Here is a 14,640-nt window from a genome sequence, read left to right on the forward strand (position 1 = left end):
CCACTCAGCACCCTGCGCGCCAACAAAATGGCGGCGGGCGGCGGCGACGGGGGACGGCGGGGCGGGAGGCTAGCCGGGGTAAGGCGGTGTGAAGGGATGCGGGCGAAGGTGGCTATGCCGTGTTCGTCCCGCATACTAACTCGTCCTCGCTGCAGATGCCGAGATTGCCTGGCGCCCTCCTGCCTTCCGCGGGGACCAGCGTGGTGAGCGGCGACTTGCTGGCCAAGGAGGCGGAGTACAAGTAAGGAGCGGCCGGGGGCGGCGGCCAGGGCCTGTCACCACAGTCTCGTCCCGCTCGCTCCTGGCTGTCCCGGCAAAGTTTACGGTTAACCTGCTGTATTGGAGCGCCTCAGCTAGTGTCCACAGACCGTACCAAGGGGAGCACCGAAAGCGATGTTTACCTCTTCTCCTGCCCCTGCTTTACGCAGGGGCCTCGGGGCAGGCTGCATGCTGCCTTAGGCTTCGCTTTGGTCCGGCAGCAGTGGACGTGAGGTTTTTCTGCGTTTAAACAAGAAACTTTTTAAAAGTACGAATATATTAGTGCTTAAGGCTTTTATAGATATATATATATGTATAAAGGGGGCATAAAAGATCTAACGCTTGTGACAAACATTAAAGCACATTTAAAGCACTTGCTGTTACCTGTCAGTTCTTGGCCCCTGTGAATGGTGAGGATGTACGAGGATCCGTGTCTCAGATAATTGTTCATGCTGCACGAAAAGCTGTAACGTGAAGAATGCAAGAACACAAGCTTATTTTAACCGTATGTATATACAGTGCCGCATTTTAGCTATGTGACCAAGTAATGTCATTGTAAATGTTTCTTTTCCCAACCCATGCTGCTAGGTACACCTAAGGTAAGGACTGCACTAAAACCAGAAAGTATTGAAGAAATAGACATAAAATGTGTATTAAGAAATGCCATGGCCAAAAACAGGGACACTGTTTACCTCTCAGAATTACAGTTTTAGTCTTAACCCTTGAACGAGTGTAGATGTTTTGTTACAATTTACTTGACAGAACTCAAATTGTTGAAATGTAACTTTGTTAATACCCTGAACTATATCTTGATGTTCCTTTGTAGGAATTAAAATTTCACTTAGTTCAGGCAAGAGATCCTGTCATGCTTACATTTATTTCTTTTAAATCTTTCAAAGCTTAGTGACAAGCATTCTTACTCTTTCAGGCGAATGAATGAAGAATTGGAAGCAAAAACAGAAGAACTGGTGCGTCAGGCTGAAGAAGTAATGGTGAGTAGGTTATGCATACTGTTACATAATTCAGCCTTGATCCACAAGCCCACAGGGTCAGGTTTCAAAAGTAAAGTATTTTGTTTTCAAATGCAAACTAAACATTTGATTAGTCTCCCACCCCCAAATTGTAAATTTTCAAACTTGTAAAATCCTACTAAAAACAAATCCAAAAGTAGTTTTTGCAGAAGTTTTTCATGTTGGTACATGTTTACACAGACGTGTGGAGCGCTTGTGCAGATACGTACATAAAAGCGCATAAAAATCTTTAGTTACGCGTCTGTAGATAGTTTTATGTCTTAAATACAAAAAAAAATGTTGAAAACCAGATTTTGAAATTACATAGTTAGCAAGAAGACAGATTTCTTAGGAAATTTGCAAATGTATTGTCAGTATTACCTTTTGATGTCGATGTGGCTGCGTACCACCTAGGCTCAAGTTTTCGTCCAGAAATTGGAAGGGAACAGAGGAGGTATGCATTATACCCAAAATAGCTTGGAGAAGGTGTTCTACATATTAGATATATGAATTGTAAACATACTCAAATAAATAAGGCTTGTAAAACAATTAATTGCCACTTCTAGAAAACAATACTGTTGAAACTTCATTTTTATGTCCTGTGCAAACATGTCCTTCTCTTGAGCTGTAACAGGCTGAGGCTAGCGGCTTGTCATTTGAAAAGAAGCAGATGGAGCAGCCAAAATTGCATTCAGTCTTTTTCCTTTAAAAAACAGTAACAACAAAACCACTTTTTCTTCTTCTCTAAATACAGAAGATCAAATATTCTTAGGACAATTGATTTACCACATGGCACTGTTGGGCATACATTTAACAACCAAAGAAAAACAGTCATAGGTGTGAAAAAAAAACCCAAAAAACAAATCAAACACCAAAACACCAAACAGGACAAGTGGATTTTTTTCTGGATTATGCTTTCTAACTGTAATTTAGCAACATGGAAGCTATCTGAACATTCAGACTGAATTGTTCTCTAAAGTACATGCAACATGTCGATGTCCAATTCTGGTCACACTGGATGAATACATACTTCTTTTTAAGGCTTATTGTGCAATATGGAAAACTGAAAAATTGTTCCACATGCTGTGCATTTGCTGCTTCTGTATTTCAGAGAAAAAGGATGATGTGAAATTAGGCAAAAGTTTTTTGAACAAAACTTTTCTGTTGTGGAGCAGAAATAAATGTTTGGGGCAATGGCATTTTAATTTTTATCCATCCTTTCCTGTGTTTGAGAAGTCCTTTTCCATAGTACACCGTGGTTTCCATTCTTTTTCATAGCAGAATATCATTGCTGTGATCTGTGATGTACAAAATAATTCATCTGTAATAGATTATATTCCCCCAAAATTTATTACCTTTTTTTTTTCTTTTAATAAAGAAAGGCCAACAGGGACTATTATCTAGACCAGTTTCAGTACAGACTAAGTCACATGAAGACAACAGAGAGAGGTATGTGTTTTACAAGTGCTTCATGTAATTTGCACACTTCACTTGTGCCCTAGTCACTTTCCTGTTTACCTATCTTTACTGTACTGGTGGAATATAATGTGTTTTTTTTTCTATTGTTTAAAACAACTGATACTAAGTAAGTGTTGCTCCTTGTTATTTCAAGCAATTTGGCTGAACTGTTCTACCTAGGATGCTAAGTAGTGCTGACATCTGTTAAAAAGCAGGGTAAGGCAACAGGCTGCTTTGCAGTACCAAGTTGTAGACACTCAGCAGTAGAATAAAATAACCTTTATTAGAATAAACCAAACCAGGTTGGAAGAGACCTTCAAGATCATCGTGTCCAACCCATCAACCAATCCAACCCACCCAAACAGCTAAACAGCTGTTTACAGATGGGTTTTAAACAGTTCAACCGACAAAACTAATAAATAGGTACTGGTTTATATTTAAGATGGCCTAAATGTTCCTAGGACAGGAAGGGCATGATAAAATAAAATCAACAATGCAACCCAAACCCGGTTCTAAGACAAACAAACATGCAGCTGCCACCTTCTGGAACTTAGCTATCATTACAGTTTGGAGGCCAACATATCTTTGTCTTGCATGAGCGTGCATAAAATTGAGGGCTTTGGCCTGTGTGTTCAAATCCGTTAGCTCTGGAGTGGATACATGGCTGTATTGCTGTATTTACTTAGTTGTCAGGAGCATTATTATTTACTTCTGAGACAGAAGCAAAAGTTTGCTACTATGCTTAAAAGTATTCCTGAGCTATTTTAAATTGTCTGTCTTACAGAGGGGGGGAAAATAAGAAGCACCACGTGTTATCAGTGTAATCATGTTTTGTGAACAAATTCTGGCTATTGCTTTAGTTTTATATTCTGTCAGATGGATTTTGAAGAGTGGACAGAAAATTTTAAAGAACTTCAAACTGGAGTTGAGTTACAGGGCTGTTTTAGGAAGTAATGTGAGCAGAGGATTCAGCCCCACAACTTCGATGGTATACGTTTGAAATACAGAGGAGTGCTGGAAGAATTAAAAAAAGCCCACCTTGGCAGTTAGCATGTCAGATCTACCAATTACCTACATAAATTAAAATACTCTGAAAAAAACCCCAGTTTATGTTGTGGTCAACATTTATATGAGAGAAGAATGGAAATCCCATGCTATAGTGAAAAAAAAAATTAGAAAAGCATGCTAGGAATTGGGCACACTGATTATCCATGAGTGAACACGGAGCAATTCAATTAGATTAGTTCCAAGTATTTAATATTTAATTACTTTTTTTTCTTTCTTTCAAAGTTGTGCCAGCATATAGAGCATAAATCTAAAGGAAACACTTGAGATATGTTTTTAAATACCCATGTGAAATTTCCAGTGACTCCTTTAAGGAGAATGAACACTAAAACAACTGGAAATAAGAGGAGAAATTGAACCAAAGAAAGATGTGGGGTGGGAGGGAAGGAAAGACAGGCTAAAAGGGAAGGATCAGTATGCAAAGTAAAAACCCCACAAAACTAGCAACGACACACAAAATGCCCCAACCCCCAAAACAAAAGCAAAAAAAACATTTATGAGCCACTCTCCAAGTCAGTATATTTCAAAAAAAGTTGTAGTGGATTTTTTATTAGCATAATTTGTGCAGAGAAACTTGAATTACATAGAGACAAAGCAGCTCCAGTGACACCACACTGAAATCAGCATTTGTTTACACTCTCACTCTGGAGAGCATTGCCAGGCCAACGGCGATGGGAACTGCACGCGCATGGGCAAGCACGCTATAGGCTTTGAATAGGATTAGCAGACACAAAGGGTTTGCTCATGCACATACATCTCCTCTTTACATGCAGAGATGAAATTGTGAAACATTAGCTTCTGTTTCAGTGTTGCCATAGTACTCTAGCTACTTATTTGTATAGCTTTTCACTTGCCACACAATTATAGAACTGTATGATAAAGTTTTTAAAATGGGTTATAACGTATGGGAAGGGGGGGGGGAAAGGTTAAACCAATTTGAGGAATTTAGTGAACAATGAGGGTGGTTTGGTGGTTTTGTGCCTTTTTTTATTTGTTTTGATTTGAAAAGAGACAACAAATATAGTAGGAACAAATTAGTCTACTGATGAAAAGAACATTCTTGTTTTATTAATTATAGTGCTGTATTTTCATATTTTCCAGAATAGCACATAACTGCTATTTCTGTGGCAGCAACTACTCACCTTCTTCATGCTCCTAGAGCTAGCCAATAGGAAGGAAGCATGAGGAAAATAGGGTAAATAGACAAAACATAATCATCCTATTCTGGAAGTCTGTTGCCAACCACATGCAGATGATTCCTCCTGGTTTTTGGTTTTGTTTTGGGATTAATGAAATATGGAGCTTTGTGCAGATAATTCTTGTTGATGAATGGATGTCTGTGAAATTTGTAAAGGCTGCATCCAGACATTTGCTCAAATCAGACAGACAAAAATACTGAGGTGACCTTGATGTGCCTGAAATTTAAATTTTATTCCAAATCTTTTGTGAAGCAGAATTTTAATTGAAGTAAAACAGTATAAAGGGTAGTAAACAGTGACCTTTCAGGGTGGTGACACAGATTCACATAACTCATTCTGAAAGCAAAATAGTTACAAGAAACAACCTACACAGTGCATGCTAAAACTTTCTGCTTGTTTCCAGCAGATGTTAGTAAGAATCATTGAAGTTTGGTCACTAGGAAGCATGGTTTTCAGCCAGACATGCAAGCTGCTTTTCTTATTACTGGTGTGGGGTTTTACTGTTGTTTTGTTTTGTGGGGTTTTTTAATCTGTAAAATGGATACAATATTTATCCTGTGTTTCAGAGAAAATTATGTGAGGCTTAATTTATACATTGCTCCCACCTCATATTCACTCAGTAGCCCCTGCCAATTGACTTGACAACAGTCAGTCTGAACATACAATTCCATTCCCTCTTAGGGTACAGAGGACACTGGTTTACGTCTTCATTTTCTTTGTATTAATTCAGGGATTTGTATGTCAAGCGCATTAAGCACTGAGCTGTTGGTGATCTTTGGTAATGGATTGTCAATCTCTGTGGTTGAAGCTGATAACACCCTGCACACTGGCTAAGTACTTGCTGATACAAAGAATCATTGATCTCATAAATGAGTAGTTGCAGCAATCACCTGAATTGCACAAGATGAGATTCAGATTCTAGTAATTAATAAACTGCTGTATTGGGTACCTTGGACTCACCAGGTGGTTTAGATAGGAAATAAGGTAAAAACCTAAGGATGGAGAATGAGACTGAATTTGTGATTGAACTCAGTATATGTTCCTACCTTAGCTATATTGTTTATTCTAGACATAGAAAGTGCTATGCTCCTGATTCTGACAGGGAAGATTATTTTGTTACACATATTCAGTGATTTATTTTTTTTTCCCCCCAGAGATCCACTCTGTCCTGAAGTTTTGTCTCTTAGACACTCACATGCCAAGGTATCAAAGTCAAAACCACCCTGGTTAATTTCTCTTCCAGTAGAATTTCGATATCTTACTTCTGGTCTTAAGGCTGTGCCACAGTTGGGGCTTACATTGGTGAAAGTCAGAAGGAAACAATGTTCAAAGCAGTGCTAGAGGAGCCATGCCATTGCTGGTTGAGCAGACTTACATCACATTTTGGTTTGTGCTCTAAAAACACTATTGTCCCTCCCCAGCAGTAAACACTAAAAGCAGTGCTACTTCTAGATGTACTAATAAACAGTCAAAATAATTGAATAGGGGAAAGGAAATGTAATGGGAAAAGGAGATTGATAGTAGGAATAAAATCAATAGTCTATAATTACAATTACGTTAAATTTTTAGAAGGTGAGATAGAGCTTCCAAAAATACTTTTTTCAGTTATTTATCAGAATTTATCAGCATAAGACCCCCACATTTTTTAATAATATTTATTTATGTGAAAGCAACAAAAATATTGTTAGATCTTACTTCTTCAGGGAATATGTAAGATTAAAATAATGCATACAAATTGCTTGGTTTTGAACATATGATAAAGATTTTCCAAATAAATGGACTTTGTTGACAGTCCAGTAGTTAATATCTTGATAATAGCTGAGAGCCTTTCATATGTATTAATTAATTACATAAAAATCCCCATAAGGAAATGACAAGTGGATGTATTATAGTATGGGCATACAGACATGAAAGTAGCAACATACGTGCAGATGAAAACTAAAAGTTGTGCTTTTGAAAGTTTGAAAGGCGTACTGTGAAAAGGATCCTTGAGTCTGAATATATGAACAAGATAAAGACCAAAAGGGGGATGGGGGTGGGAAAAGTAATGCCTAACTAATTTTTTTTCAAAATCATTGCTTTCTGAAAAAAAATTATAGCTAGCAAACAAGAAGAAAGGTGGTTCCATGCCCATGACTGAAAACAGACCATACTCTGGAAGTAAGGGAAAAAGAACAACCTCAAGGTATATTATACACATCTCTTTTTCTTAGTAATAAAGTATTTTAGTTGTGGGGTTTTTTTGGCCATCCAGTTATTTTTATCCATGTATGCTTCTACAGTTACATACAGTTGTATAAATAAATGTATCAACCTTTTTATCCTTCTCTGTCTACTCTTTTTGTAATTTTTCTAAAATGATAAATTTAAATGTAGCATTTATTTTATTTTTTTATAGTTCAAAAATAAGAAACTTGGAAGTGCAAGGTGCTGACAGTGTTGCGGTCCTGGAGGATTGCACGGATTTTTCTTTAGCAAGAGCAATACAGAAAACTGAAGAAAAACTGAGGAAAGGAGGCTTACCAGATTGTCTGGATGAAGACATTCCATGTGTTGGAAATGAAGTTGAAACAGGTAGGTTTCTGCCCATGGTAAAGCATTTTTACTCTTCCTGACTGTTAGATATGGATTCATCTGGGGGAAAAACAGAAAAGAGAGTCTTTAGAAATGACATGGAAAGATTTTAAAGCCCTTAACTTAAAGGAAGATGAAGGGAAGGTTTTTCTTCTTTAGGTAGTCCTAGAAAGAAGATCAGGTCACATGAATAATCATGGGGGAAAGTAAATTTTTATTTTGATTTCCACCTTTGTAAGATGATGTTTGGGTGGTTACATGTGTTGAATATGTGCATAACATTTGAGCCCTTTCACTGGGGAAACAGAAATACATGATACAAAGCTTGTGTGTTCAAAAAGAGGAGCTTCAGTCCTTCACATAGATTCTGCCTTTAGAGGAAACAGCCTTTTGTCAGATCAGTGCTATGGATCTTAGTAAATGGCTTAAATGAAGTAATGTTTTGTCTGCAGTGCTTGAATAAGAGCTCTCCAAGTAATTTCCAAATCAAAATGGTGTGTGTGTTTGTCCTAGAAGGGGGATTGCAGCATTTGCCAGTGAAGCTAAAGGCATGATTGCACATACATCTTTCTGGCTCTGGTATGGCGAAAGTGATTTTATGTATGCTAAAGCAAGCATTAATTCAGAGATTCACTGCAGTAGTACAAAATGCCCAAACTCTTCTTCAAAGGTAACAGCTTGATGCCATCAAGCATGCCAACACAGAAGTAGCTTGATTTCTAATATCATGTAATTCTGTGTACATCTTCTGTTGATACATGTTGCAGAACAGATCCTCAGATACTTTTCTTATTTGGTGTAAACTTTCAGTGCTGTCCAAAGAAATTTCTTTATAGATCAGTTTTTCATTCACATAACGTTTAATTTACTTAGTAAATGCCAAATCACAATATGTTTTATGAAGAAAATCAAACATCTGGAACTTGTATAAAAGAGCTTTAAACTTGATGGCTTCAATATGGTCTCAGTGTTGGGATAGCCACTAGTTACCAGAATCTAGGAAAGCCAGTCTGCATCTTATTTTTTGGTAGTGTTTTCCTAAATGCTACTGAGTATTTGCCCCTGCAGAGTTACAACTTAAGCTGCAGTTGACAGTTGATAAAGGAATGTGGGTGAAATTAAAAGAGTTCTTGTTACAGCAAATGAACACATGCACCCATCCAGCATCATCTTGTTCAGCTCCAGATACTCCTCCTCCACTTTATTCTTTTTCTCTTGTACCTATTGTGAATAATAGTTATTCCTGTCTTGTTCAACTTGATCCTCATACATTCCCATGCTTCATGTGTCTCTGGGAGTTCAGGAGAAGTTCCTTGTGAATGATTTGGGGAAAGGGTGGGGAACAGGGAGTAAAAGAACATACTGTTCACTTGCAGCTGGTTTTGTCATGGCAGTAATACATTTTCTCTCAGCCCAAGAGTAATAAAATACTTTGTTTGGAAAAAAACTTCTGATTAAATGGATTTGATTCTAAACTATCAATTAAATAATGTTATCAGTGTACTTTAGAAAGCATAGACTGCTGTGTGGGAGGGGTATTTACCTGTTAGGAGGGTTTTGCCATTTACATTTAATTCCTTGTTAGCAGTTTCAAATTACTTTGGGTGTAACTGCACAAATCACAGCTACAGATTGATTGCAATGTAGGTGTACCCTGCAATACAGTTTTCTTGACTTCAGTCTCAAGGAATGCTCTAATGTATCATGTTGTGATGAGAGTTTTGAGAATTGTAAATCTTTTACATTTTAAAGATGTCAAATTCAGTCATTAAAGGGAAAAATCTATACAAAGCTTTGCTCTAAGAGTGGGAAATGTGCAACATTTAGTTCGACATCTGAAGTTTTGTTTGCCTATTTTTAATAGCTACAAATACTGTAGTGTGTTTGAAAAACAAGACAAAAGTTCTTCCATCAGCTTTTTGTCTGCATGGAATAATGAGTACTTGTGGATATTAAATGTAACTTTTTATGTTCACAGAAACTCAAATCAGATTTCTGAAGGCAAAGTTACGTGTTATGCAGGAAGAGCTGGATAGTGTAGTGTGTGAATACAGGAAAAAGGTAAGAGGTGAGCTTTCTTACCTGTAGAAATGGACTAGGTTCCTGTTTAACAAATAATCACATCAGAATTTCTTCAGTTTCTTCAAATATTAAGAGCTAAAGTTTGTTTTTATTTCCTGAGAATTTCGAGTCAAGGATCATAGTTTCTGTATAAACATGATCTTGGGCTAAAAGCTTGTGAAACATACTTCATGAAAAGGAATTTGAGGTGAGATGAGGAAGAACCACTAAGAATAAACACGTGTCCCAGCTGTAGGGACACTGGGGTGCTGCCCTGTTCTTTGCTGCTGGGGAGAGCATGTTAGCAGAGCCCGAGGAACAGAGGAAGGATACAATAGCCATCAAATACAGACTTTGGATTATAGAGAGGAGTGGTGCCCAAAGCTGGGTGATGAGAGGAGAGGGATATTTAGGGCAGCATGAGAAATAAGTAAGTATGAGAAATTTTGGGTGTTTTTGGTGTAGAAACAGCAGATCTGTGATCCATTTTCAGTGGAGTATTGTAATCAAAAGATTCTCAAGGCTACCTTTGAAGCAGAGAACTGTATTTGGAATTCTGTATTTAGGCAGATCAAACTGAAGTTGAGGCGTTCTGAAGCTGCACTAAAACTTTTCCTGTTAGAGTGTACTACAAGTGAGTTTTATCTGGCAGTGTGTTTTCAGCTGACGCTCAAACATCTCTTCTGTAAAACCTCAAATTTGTTTGTGTCTTTCTGCCAGAAGATCACCTCTTTTTCACATGTGAAATCAAGCAAGGCTTTTAAACTAACTTTCCACTTTACACAATTAGATTATTTTTAGTTGTGGTCTTACCTTCAGAACGCTTTTTAACCCACCTATTCCCCAGGCCAAAATGTGATGATGATATTCAAAACACATGTCAAGCTTTTAATTTAGAGCTAAGGAGCTGGAGATTTTTTTATTTTTGATAGGTACCTGGAGAAAAACTTTAGAGGAAATTAGATTTTAATATTTTTTACCTGTACTTCAGATGCTTCTGGATTTCAATGTTTTTATACTACAATCAATACAAAGTTGTTGCATTAGGTTTTAAAGATCTTTTTCATTTTCAAGTCAAATATAATTTTGTCAGTAACTACAGGCCTTTATCATTCAATGTCAAAAATACTACAGGATTCAGTTACTCTAGCAGATACCAGAAGACAACCTTGTACCTATTCTTATCCCACTCCTATAGCGCTCCAAAATATCCAGAGGTATCATTTTGGATAATAATTTCTCTGAACTTTATTACATTCAGAAGCTCAGAAGAATGTCAAATTGGCAAAGCCTTGAGACTGATTCTGGGTATTTTTCCAATTCACAGTCCAGTTATTATTAGGAAGCATTAAGTATGTTTTAATTATAAAGAAGTCAAGTTTGAGGTGTGTATAATCACGTGAAACTGAAGAGTAAAGCTCATATTTCCCAGGTGGGAACTATATATTCCTGGGGACTATGAGGACAGGAGAGAAAGACTTACTTTCATAGGAACTCCACTTCTGTGTATGGCTTGATTTCTTTTTCTTAAGGAAATGAAGGGTATAATGGATCTCTCAAATAGTCTACGTTAGTATTCACTTAGAATGCTTAAAAGGTTATAAAAGAAAAAAGCCTTGAAATGATAATGTTCAATGTGGGATGTAATTGCCAGTAGGTCATGAATCTAATACAGGATTCATTTGATGCTAAGAGAATCTTAAATTTGAACACTTGATGTATCTCAGATCATTAGCTTGCTTTTAAGTCAAAACCAGAGAATCTTTCAGAACGTAATGTATTGGTTTATTGCTGATTCTATTCTGTTCTTTTTCTCAGAATTTTTCCTAATGTCTGCATTTAGCTATTCTGTGACATTTTGGTGAATAACAGTGGCACACAGATATTCTCATATTATTCTGTAGCATTCTGATAGTTCTCAAAACCTTTGACTTGTGAGAAATTAAATGTATTATATACTGCTACAAGATAGTTCCAAGTAAAAGACTACAGGAAATGAAATTAAAAAGTGTTACTGGTTTTTGAAGTATTGTGCTGATAAATTGGTATTTGGATTTTCTTTGTTTGCCTCCTTTAATTTTACCTCCTTTCATTTACAAAACATTACTATTTCATTATCCTTCTGCTTCCTTGCAAAAATGTATTTTTTTTTAATGCTAATTGCTGTCAAACAGGATGATGAAAATAAAAAGTTAAAATCTCGGCTGAAAGATACTGAGGAAGAAAACGCCAGACTGCAGCGAGCCATCAGTATGCAGCATGCTCAGAGTGAAAAGTACAAAATTTTGTCACAAGAAGCTAACAAAAAAGGTGAAGGGTTAAAACAAGAGGTCTTTGCACTGGAAAAGGTATTGCAGATACTAGTCTCATTCTTCTCAAAAAAGGGGAAAAACCTGCATCAAATCGCCCTTGGTGATTTGATAGTTTGTATCCAGTGATCCCATTAGTGTTTCAATCTCTGATAACAGTTTTAACAAGTGTGGCTTTAAATACTCCAATCACTTCTTTAAAGGGAGAAGTGATATATTATGCTAATCACCTTTCTTCTGCTTCTACAGTCGTATATTTGTGTATTTTAAAATTAAATTCTTGTATATAAGACCCAAAAGAGACAAAACAACCTTGTCAGGAACTGCTGCCACGTTCACAAAGGAATCTTGAAAAATAATGATAAATACAATTGTTAAAAATTATTCTTGGTAATTATTAGTCCTGGCTACTGTAAACTGTGGAGCCTGGTGAACATTTTGGGGGAAAAAAAGCCACAAAAAAACCCAAACCCACCTGCATCTTACATTAGTATCTTCTGCAGGTAGAGGAAAGGCTGTGTCTTTCCTCATGAAAATGGACTGTTTGAAAACCAGCCACTCCAACTTGGATGAATCAGAATCAACCTGGCTCCTCCTGTAGGCCACATATGCAAAACTGTGTATGTGTCTAGTTGTAGCAGATGGCCTGCACACACAGCTTTGTTTGTTTAGAACTTAATGTAAAAGCAGCATGTGCTTTTCCTTTAATTAGAGCTAGAGATAGTCACTTCAAGATCACGTAATAGAAGTATTTGTGTGTCACATGTAACCAAAAAATGTTTCACTTAAGTTGGGGAATACAGAATGCAAAAAGCAGCCCAATCAAGTCCCATTATACTTCAATTGAATGATACTATGCATTTGTATAGGTATGCTTTCATCTTAATGTTATGTACTTCTGGCATTTGAAAACCAAAATGTTTTTGTGGCTTTTTTGTGCAGGTACTTGAAAGGTTTAAGTTCCCTTAATAGAGTACCCTGACTGTTGTTTCTGACAGGAAAAAATATTCAGTGGTAGTACTCATACTGCTCCTTAGCTAGCAGGAAACAGGGCTATGAGATTTACAAAGTCATTTAGTCCTTTCTCTTAAACCAAGACAGGAACATGGATTATAATCTGGATGTGAGTTTAACTTGTACTCAAAGCTTTTGGTGATGGCAGTTTCCATAATTTCCTTGGACAGTCTTGGCTGGTTCTTGTACACAGAGTTGGAAAGTTTAACCTGATAATTAGATGTCTGTTGTGGAAAAAAAGGCTTATTGACTTCTGGATATGGTGCAACTACCATATACAAAGTATGGATGCTTTCCTCACTTGTCTTTGCTCTGGATTTGCTGTTTTAGGTTGCTTTAATCATTCCTAATAGGCAAACATGGGCTTAAACTTATACTGCTCTACCACTAAACTCCAAAGACTCCTACAGCCAGTCTAGAGAATGGTTTCTGTATAGCTGAGCTAGCACAAATATAACCTCTAATTTTGGGGCTTTTGTTGCTTTTTTGGTGATTTCTATTGCAACATAAATGATGGAAGACTTAAGTAATGATAAATGTTTTCACAAGCTTCCTTAGATTATCAACAGTTTATGCAATTTCACATATATTTTTAATGTGTCTAGGCAAAGATTCTCATGTAGTTTTGTAATTTATCTGAAATGTGGTAATTAGTTCATTACTATATTTAATTATTTGGTCTCTGTGACCATTTCTGCTGGAGCACCCACCTCAGGCAGCAGCCAAATTCTGATTCTCCCCAAAACTTCCTATTGTTCCCATTATTCCTCTTTTTATCCATCTGGTTGATCTAAAAAATAATAGCACCTCTCCTGTTGTCTTTCTCCACCCTTCTACAAGAACCAACCTTCCTCTGTGTTCTTCTCACTTGTTAATTCAGTCAAGCTTTACGTTAGGCAAACATTCTCTCTCAAATGTTTTTTGGGGTGGACAGGTGTTGCTGAGCTTTCTAAAGATAGAAGTGCTGTGTATGCTTGCTACTGAGAGGGAAGAAAGCCTGCAGGGAGGGTTACTCTTGGAGCTCTCTAATATCACACCCCCTACTGATACTCAAGTGCTTCAGCTATGTCAGAACAGTGGAGAAAATCCAGAGATTGACATAAGATGCAGTTTTAGAACACAGCAGTTTCAATCCCCCCACCTTAGAGAGACATTATATGAGAAAATCAATACAGCTTTTACCTGAAGTGCTGAAGAATTGGCAGAATCCTTGTCTATTTACAAAATAAAATGCTTATTTCTGGCACTTTTAAGATGACAAACTTGAATATAATTAACAACATACCATCAATGGATGACTTGCAAAAAAATCCTTGATAAAGGTACTATCTATGACAGTCAATGTCAAAAATCCCTACAAGAATTATTAGAATTCTTTCAGTAAATCATATGATTAGCTGATACAGCATCTGCACTGCATGTAGACGGGTTTTTTTGGTCATTAAGTGCTCAAAAGGCTATATTCCAAAGCTTTTTATATTAATGCAGAATAAAATGCATAACACAAAAGATTGAGTTGACTCTATTCACAGCTCCATCATTCTGATACAAGACAAAAAGGTTTGCATGCTGTGCAGCTTGTTTTCTTTGGAAGCGTGGGGGCACTTCCCAGCAAATGAATTTGTGGTCCCTGATGATGCACTTGCAAGTGATCCAAAGAGGGCTCTGCTACCTACTAGCCAGGCTTTTACT

General features: G+C 37.0%; 1 protein-coding gene across 6 annotated transcripts in view; it reads left to right on the top strand.

Moving 5' to 3' along the window:
- The window catches only part of TEX9 (testis expressed 9), a 25,388-nt gene continuing 10,748 nt past the window's right edge, over positions 1-14,640 (top strand). For 2 of the 6 annotated variants that reach the window (XR_010987988.1, XM_068143892.1), the window contains exons 1-9: positions 2-78; positions 156-241; positions 1,187-1,250; positions 2,647-2,717; positions 6,145-6,193; positions 7,090-7,175; positions 7,389-7,564; positions 9,543-9,625; positions 11,800-11,973. Coding sequence is in view for 5 of the 6 variants with exons in the window: in XM_068143892.1 (XP_067999993.1) it covers positions 28-78; positions 156-241; positions 1,187-1,250; positions 2,647-2,717; positions 6,145-6,193; positions 7,090-7,175; positions 7,389-7,564; positions 9,543-9,625; positions 11,800-11,973 (840 nt within the window). In the remaining variant the exon portion in view is untranslated. Of the gene's footprint in view, positions 79-155; positions 242-268; positions 527-694; positions 764-1,186; positions 1,251-2,646; positions 2,718-6,144; positions 6,194-7,089; positions 7,176-7,388; positions 7,565-9,542; positions 9,626-11,799; positions 11,974-14,640 lie in introns of those variants that run through there. The other 4 variants (XM_068143896.1, XM_068143894.1, XM_068143895.1 and 1 more) reach the window with 4 other exon arrangements.

This window comes from Melanerpes formicivorus, unplaced genomic scaffold, assembly GCF_026170545.1.
Source record: "Melanerpes formicivorus ecotype bairdi unplaced genomic scaffold, bMelFor1.0.p_v2 SCAF_10, whole genome shotgun sequence".
Taxonomy (NCBI): Eukaryota; Metazoa; Chordata; class Aves; order Piciformes; family Picidae; genus Melanerpes; species Melanerpes formicivorus.